The 7,410-nt window shown below is 35.5% G+C and overlaps 1 protein-coding gene across 1 annotated transcript; it reads right to left on the bottom strand.

Moving 5' to 3' along the window:
- Positions 1 to 1,017: 1,017 nt before the first annotated feature.
- LOC123883860 (pentatricopeptide repeat-containing protein At1g74850, chloroplastic) lies at positions 1,018 to 5,741 on the bottom strand. Its single transcript, XM_045932799.1, has 4 exons — positions 3,516 to 5,741; positions 2,399 to 2,713; positions 1,793 to 1,900; positions 1,018 to 1,548 (listed from the first exon to the last, which is right to left on the bottom strand). Exons 1-4 carry the CDS (start codon positions 5,342 to 5,344, stop codon positions 1,212 to 1,214), a joined length of 2,589 nt encoding a protein of 862 aa, XP_045788755.1. The 5' UTR covers positions 5,345 to 5,741; the 3' UTR covers positions 1,018 to 1,211.
- Positions 5,742 to 7,410: the final 1,669 nt, after the last annotated feature.

Here is a 7,410-nt window from a genome sequence, read left to right as displayed (position 1 = left end):
TTTCCACTAAACAGAACATGTTATTGTATTGTACTTTATTTTATTTTATTTTATTTGTTTCTCCTATTTGCAAGGGTCACATTTTTGCCACATAAAAATTTCCTAACTTTATTTTATGAGTTTAAAGTATTTTGCACATACTATTTGTTTGAATGAGGTCTATTATCACTTTCGAAAGTGACTTATATAATGGATGTGCCACACAAAGATAAAATAATAAATTACCTTTGTTCATAAATAATTCTATGGTCCTTATTTATGACAGCCGGAGGCGACCTAAGTGGAGGCTTAAAATATTTCTATTTTTCTTAGCTTAATCTTTTGACTACAGATCATTCATATTAAGTGGATATTGGCAGCACAATGATGGGCCTTATTTTGGAAATAAAGTAAAGCAGGTATTTTAATACTCCACTCTCAGTCTAAAAATAACTATTTTAAAATTATTCTATAATAGTACAGATTATAAAAAAACAATAAATGTTCTCGTAAGTTTAGCCCAGTTGGTAGGGATATTGCATAGATTATGCAAGAGTTAGGGTTCGAACTCCGGACACTTCACTTATCCACATTTAAGATGAAATTTTTAACCACTAGACTATTAGACAAAAAAAAATGTAACAATTTTATAAAACTTCCCTCACTAACCATTTGTTAAAGTGACACTTATTTTTAGGACGGAGGAAGTATATAAGATTTGCTAAAAATAAAAGAGAAATGGTTTAAGATTTTATGACTTGATAAAATCATATGGTAAATTGAATAACTTCAAAAATAGAAACATGGGAGAATATCATTTTAGTGGTGATATAAACATTACAAGCAACAATGAGAAAAAAGATTTTAATTTTTACTAGTTACTTGATAGAATAATCCTATAGTTAAAACTGAAGGGTAAATATGATTGATTTGCAGTTTGCACAAAAAAGCTAATATGATTGACCTTACCTAGTATGTTGTATGTATTTATGGTGTCTCTCCTGTGCAGAAACAATAAATCAAATACAATGGCAAATATTTGGAGCCAAAATAGGCACGCCAAATGAGCTGAAGATACCTTGAGAATATATTTACCAAAACTTTGTAGACCAGAAAGCTGGCCTAATTGGGAATATTAGTGTAACAAAATAGTACGTGCCCCAATCCTAATTTCAAATGAACCCAAACAGGGTGTGGGAAAGTGATGAATGTAATTTCTATATTTCTCTAATCTAAACTGCACTAGTTAGAAGCTCTGTTCTAGTACTACGGGTTCTAGAATCAACACCATTAGCTCTACCACTTTTAACATCAGATTTTGATGTTATAGTTCCTGCAGTAGTTAATGGGCTATTACTTAAAGATACTAATTTATCATTGTTGTTCATACTTGTAGATGATTCGGTGCTCGACAGAATTCGCCTCAGTTCTGACTGCTGACAAACAATGCGACCTTTGTTCCATGCGGGGTATGTAAAAGAGGATGAGGCATAATCTTGTAGGAACGAAAAGGCAGCCTTTGCAATGGGGAAGTCTTGGGCGTCTGTGATTTCCTCCATTTTACCGCGACTGGTTTAAATGGGAAAAGATATCAATGTTAGAAAGTTCTAACTAGTGATAAAAATCAGGTGCTACACAACCGTTTTACTAAAAAAAGTGATGCTGACAAATGCATTGTCCGCCTACTCATAACCTAGGTGGATCAGATGCACGTGTACTATGTTAGACCATTTTTATAACACCAATGGCGTGTGGTAAAGAAAGTAAATAAGATTAAATAAATAATAGTTTTTTAGAGATAAAAGCAACTTACGCCACAACAACGGCTGCAAGTTCAGGAAGATTTTCGCCAATCATGAACATCTCCTGCATATCGTTCAACCAAATTGATAATGCTGTTAATGCACCACCTTCAGACATCCTGCAAGACAATCAAACTTTAGTTTCACATAGGCTAAGAAATAGACTTATCAGCTTTCAATTCTAACAATGCTCTATTTGTTGTCCATTTTAATAAATAAATCTCTCTCTCTCTCTCTCTCTCTCTCTCTCTCTCTCTCTCTCTCACACACACACACACACACACACACACATAAATTGACAGCAAACGGAGCATGGATAAATGGAGGAAACCTGAACTCTTTCATGTGCACCCTACCATTCTTGCGCTTAAAATTCTTATACTACCAATTTATCCATTGATTCCTTATTTCCTTTCCTTAGATAGCGGGATTGATAAATAGGAATTTAGGACTAAAATCAACTCAAGCTTCTGGAGATTATTAGACAATATGGAAGAGGCTAATTGCCTGAACTGAAGCTTAAAAAGGTTCGAAACCCCAACATTGTAGAGGTTTTGCATATGTTTTCCTCCCTTAAAGAATAATATAAGTTTAAAACGAATTAATTCCCACCGTACCTGTGTACATCCACAGACCACACAAGTTTATTTTTACGAAAAAGTTCAGGGAAGAGCCCTCGCTTTGATGCTTCATTGAGCACTCTGGCAGCCCTTTCTCTTTGGCACATCCACCAAAGAGCTTCTAATAGTGCATTGTAGAATTTCATTCCAAATCCACATCCTTCAGAATTGAGTTTATCAAAGACATACTCTACAATCTGCCAATTAGACTCATCATCAAAATCTCCCTTGATCATTTGTCCAATCACTTGATGAATATCTGACCCCCTTGTTGTGACCATCTCATCTATTAGTTTATAGGCATCATTCGACCTGAAACCAAAAAAGTTGGAGAGGTAAGCTTAAGTATACAACATAAACAGTGCATTAGAAGTAAAATGCAGTTAATAGGTGATCAAAGATCCACAATTAATCTGGCCTTTTACCTTACACAAAAACCAGATAGCAAATTTCAAAGAGAAGTAAGTAAAACAGAAGGTTCCTCATTTACAATAAATGGTAAAGGCTCTACATATGAACTATCTAATCAGCACTCAAATGTGCCAAAAGTCGTTAAAAGTTCCATCACAACTTTCTTTATGGACATCCATACTTGATTTTCTTTATTTTGGTCACGAAGGAGGTCTATGACCTACTGCAGCGAGGGAGTTGATAGGCTAAAATGAAGGCAAAACGACTCAGCTGGGATTAAAAGCTGCAACCAAGTAATCGCCAAAAGGACTTGGTGCCAACTGAGCTATGGCTCTGTGGCAATTCTATATTTAAAATTGTCAAAACAGTCCCACACACTCAGGTTAGTGGAACAGAAATACACTCAAGTAGAGTCCATGAATACAAGCACGCCCTAACACAGACATGTATTGTGTAATTTGTTTGTGAGATTTGGACTGGAAAGAAAGTTATTGCGCAAGGAAATTTTTGCTCATCATTTGTATTGTAGCATAAATAGTTTATATCAATTTTAAACAAAGAATTAATGCATAAGCTCATGTAAGTTGTAAATAACACCCAATTACTGTTATTCAAAACTTAAAATCAAAAGTAGCATTGTAACAATTTAAGAATAGCAGAAGAACGCACAGCACTATAAATAAATAAATAAATAAATGTTTACCTGTCATTCTTTGTGTAGAGAGCTAGCATCATGCAGTAGCACATGACACTGGGCAGTACTCCAGAAGCTTTAATTTCTTCAAACTGCTCCTCACTCTCATCAACAAGACCTGCAGAGCAGTATATGCTTAACACTGTTTCAAGCGTGGATTCATCAGGATCACAGTTTTCTTTTTCCATTTCAACGTGAGCTTTTACAGCCTCTTTATATCGACCTGCTTGCCTTAAAGCTTCAATCACACCATTGAATGAATGCACATCTTGCCGTAAACCAGACTGATCCATCATGAATAAAATTGCTTCTATCTCTTTGTACAATCCCCCCTTTGCAAAGGAACAAACAAGTGAATTGTAGGTCTCAATAGTTGGGTTACTTCCCACTTCATTCATAGTGTTAAATGCAACCAGAGCCTCTTCGTACAAAGCTGCCTGCCCATATGCTTCAACCACCCCAGTATAAGCCTTGGAACTCGGAACTATTCCCTTTTCATTCATATGAAGTAAAATTTTCTTAGCTTCTTCATAAAGTCCTCCCTTCCCACAAGCAAATATCAAACCTTCATAAGTCTCCATGTTAGGCTCAATATTTTCGTCCACCATGTCTTGAAACAAAGTGACAACCTCCTTAAAGTACCCACCCTCCCCAAAGACCTGTATGAGAATATTATAAGTACCAGCATCAGGGTCAGTGTTGCTGACTTTCATTTCAAGAAAAAGATCGCGGACATCATCATACCTCCCATGTTTCCCATATAAATTCAACAGAATACTATAAGTAGCCACATTCGGCACACACCCCGCCTCCTGCATCTGCCAAAACACCCCATTCGCATCTTTAATAGACCCCAACTCTGCATAAGCCTCCAACAAAACATTATAAGAACAAACATCCGGCAAACTACCACCCGACTCCATTTCCCTAAGAAGCTCCGAAACCTTCTCGAGTTTATTCAACTTACCAAACGTATGAACAAGATAACTAAAAGTATTAATATCAGGAACAACCCCACTATCATTCATAGTTCTAAACACCATTTCAGCTTCATCACCCAACCCCCTGTGAGCACAAGCACCGAGCAATGTATTATAAGTTATAACATCGGGTTGTATCCCTTCATGTCTCATTTCAGCAAATAACCCTAACAAACCCTCCCAATCTAAACCACCCCTAGCACAAGCATTAATCACAGTATTATAAGTCAATATACTAGGAGAAACTCTCTCTTGTTTCATTCTATCTAACAACTCAAGCGAAGTTTCAAACTGACCATTACGACCATAAGCATTAATAACAGCAGTATAAGCAAAAACACTTCGAGCAACACCTTGGCTCGGCATTTCATCAAACACCTCGCGACACTTATCTAACAAACCTTCTCTACCCAAAAGAGTAATAATAATTGTGTAAATATGTTCATTAGGTTTACACCAAATCTGTCTCTGCATGTATTTAAACAACCGAAGCGAGCGTTGCCAATCACCACGCTGAGCGAATTCCTTGAAAACAACAGCGAAATCGTTGAGCGATAATTTGTTTTTGAAGGAATCAATACAACGAGCGATGCTGCCACGTGGAGGTAAGCCACTGAGTCGGTTAATTAGGGTTTCGATGTCGTAGGTGTATTTTCCAGTTTCTACTGTAACCGATGGGTTTCCGTGGATGAATTCTTTGGGCTTTGCTTGGGCTTTGAATTGGAGTTTGCGTTGGGCTTTGGGTATTGAGAATGGGAAGGAAAGTTGACGGAAAGTGTTGTTTGGATCGAGGAGTGTGGGTGGGATGAAAGGGGATGGGTTTGGTAAATGGAGAGAATGTGAAATTGAATGGCTCATTTTATTTTACTATAAGATAATAAAGTTTTCAGAAATTCAGAAAACGGTTACGCGGTAACATGTTGAATTGAATATGCAGAGAAAATGAATTGAATTGAAACTCGAAGAAGAAGAAGAAGAAGAAGAAGAAGAAAATGGAGGAGAAAAGTGAAGAAGAGTGAGCTAGCTTGACTTGAGAAAATGCCACGTGGTGTTTCTTTTTGTGGATAACGGTTGGGGTATTTATGGTGAAAATGAAAAAATGGAAAAAGTAATCGGGTTATTTGACCCGATGAAGCCTATATGGGTTTCCGCGGCATGAAGAAATGGGCTATGCATTGACGGGTTTTGAACCGGGTCTGGTTCTCAAAGGTAACGGATTTTCAAACGAGGTTGGGGCGGGAGAAAGGAGTGTCACGAATAGTAAGTTGCGGTCACAATTATATAGTTGTGGCAAATTGTGTTGATTTTATAAAGATTCTCACTTGTAATTTTACATGCTATTCAAATTTAGAAAATAAAAATTTGAAGAACTTACACCAAAAACAAATAATAACTCATAAAAGTTATGTGAACTTGAGATTTATTGACGCTCGATAACGCAAGAATAATCACACATACCTTAATAGATGCATTCAGAAGGTCGATATTTTGAGGTAGTGTATAGAAATATTACAATGTCAATTAATCAAAAGTTAAAAACTCTTTCTATTCTCTTTTGTTTTCACCATTAGTTTAATCTGGTTCGGGGGGTCAGTTCTAGTATCAAGTGGTTCTAGCACCCTCCCGATCGCAGATGCGGGGGATCGAACCGCGATCCTCCCTACCAAGTTCAACGCTAATCACCACTAAATCAACTAACGATTGGTTAAAACTCTTTTTATTTTGTATATAAGTTTCTTCTACTTATCTCTTTATTTTCAATTACCATTTTTGTGCAATACAACTTCTACAAATAAAAGTTGTAATAGAGTATGTTTTTGTATAAAAAAATAAAGCTTTTTCAATTTGTCTCTTTTATTTTCAATTACTATTTTCGTGCAATACAAATCTACATAGAGTCGGTGTGAATAATGAGGGCACTCAGCTCTAAGTCTCAAGTGATTCCATAGGGAAGAATCAACAAACAATACGTCATTTTCAAATGTAGGAATCTCCAGGAACAACAAACAATTTCATTTAACAATTTCATACTAAAGGTTGATTCTTTCTTTCATTCTATATCTCTATCTTTTCAAACACACCACACACCAACAAAGTTTCAACCTTTCTTTCTTTCTTTCTTTTTTGAGCTTGGAAAAGAAAAAACACACAAGTGAGATTCTTCCATTTTTCAAGCTTCGATCTTTCTTTCTTTCTTTCTATGAGCTAGGAAAGAAAACACACACATAAGTGAGTTTATTCCATTTTCCCCATCTTTTTAATTTAAAAGTTTTAGCCTTTTTTTTTTTTTTGAGCTAGGAAAGAAAACACACACATAAACAAGTGAGTTTCTTCTATTTTCCCCGTTTTTTTCATATTTAAAAGTTTCAAACTTTCTTTCCCTTTTCATACCAAGAAAGAGAAAAAAACACACACTTATTGGTATTTAGTGTATCTTAGTTTGATATTAATCTATGTTTATGTTTTTTTTGTTTGACAAAAAAAATATTAATCAATAAATGTTAGTGTGTAATCATGTTAAGTGAGGATTTTTGCTAGTATTTAGTGTCTCTTAGTTTGATTAATCATGTTTATGTTGGTATATTTTGATTAATCAATAATGTTAGTGTGAAAATCACGTTAAGCGGTGATTTTTGCTAGTAATTAGTGTGTCTTTGTTTGATTAATCCATGTTTATGTTAATATATTTTGATTAATCAATACTAAATTAATATTATATACTTTTCTGTGAAGATGGAAGGAAACCCTAAAGCGGCAAAAAATTTGCTAAAAGATGGAAAGAAATTAAGACATTTTGGTGATGTCATAGGGTGCATAAATTCTATGACACAAGTCATAACAATGTATTGCGAGCTACAAGTTCGGACTGACTTTAATCTTCAACACTTATGCGAGGCATATTGTCTTCGAGCATTGTCGCGCCA

The sequence above is a fragment of the Trifolium pratense genome, linkage group LG5 (assembly GCF_020283565.1).
Source record: "Trifolium pratense cultivar HEN17-A07 linkage group LG5, ARS_RC_1.1, whole genome shotgun sequence".
Classification (NCBI taxonomy): domain Eukaryota; kingdom Viridiplantae; phylum Streptophyta; class Magnoliopsida; order Fabales; family Fabaceae; genus Trifolium; species Trifolium pratense.
This window is presented reverse-complemented; position numbering and strand designations above follow the sequence as displayed.

Bases quoted from the DNA above. Each gene is read 5' to 3' on its own strand.
- LOC123883860 (XM_045932799.1), bottom strand. From the start codon at position 5,344: ATGAGCCATTCAATTTCACATTCTCTCCATTTACCAAACCCATCCCCT. The intron at 2,714-3,515 runs GTAAACATTTAT...TTTTGGTTTCAG, and splicing joins CTCTACACAAAGAATGACAG to GTCGAATGATGCCTATAAAC. The intron at 1,549-1,792 runs GTAAGTTGCTTT...CATTTAAACCAG, and splicing joins CTTGCAGCCGTTGTTGTGGC to TCGCGGTAAAATGGAGGAAA.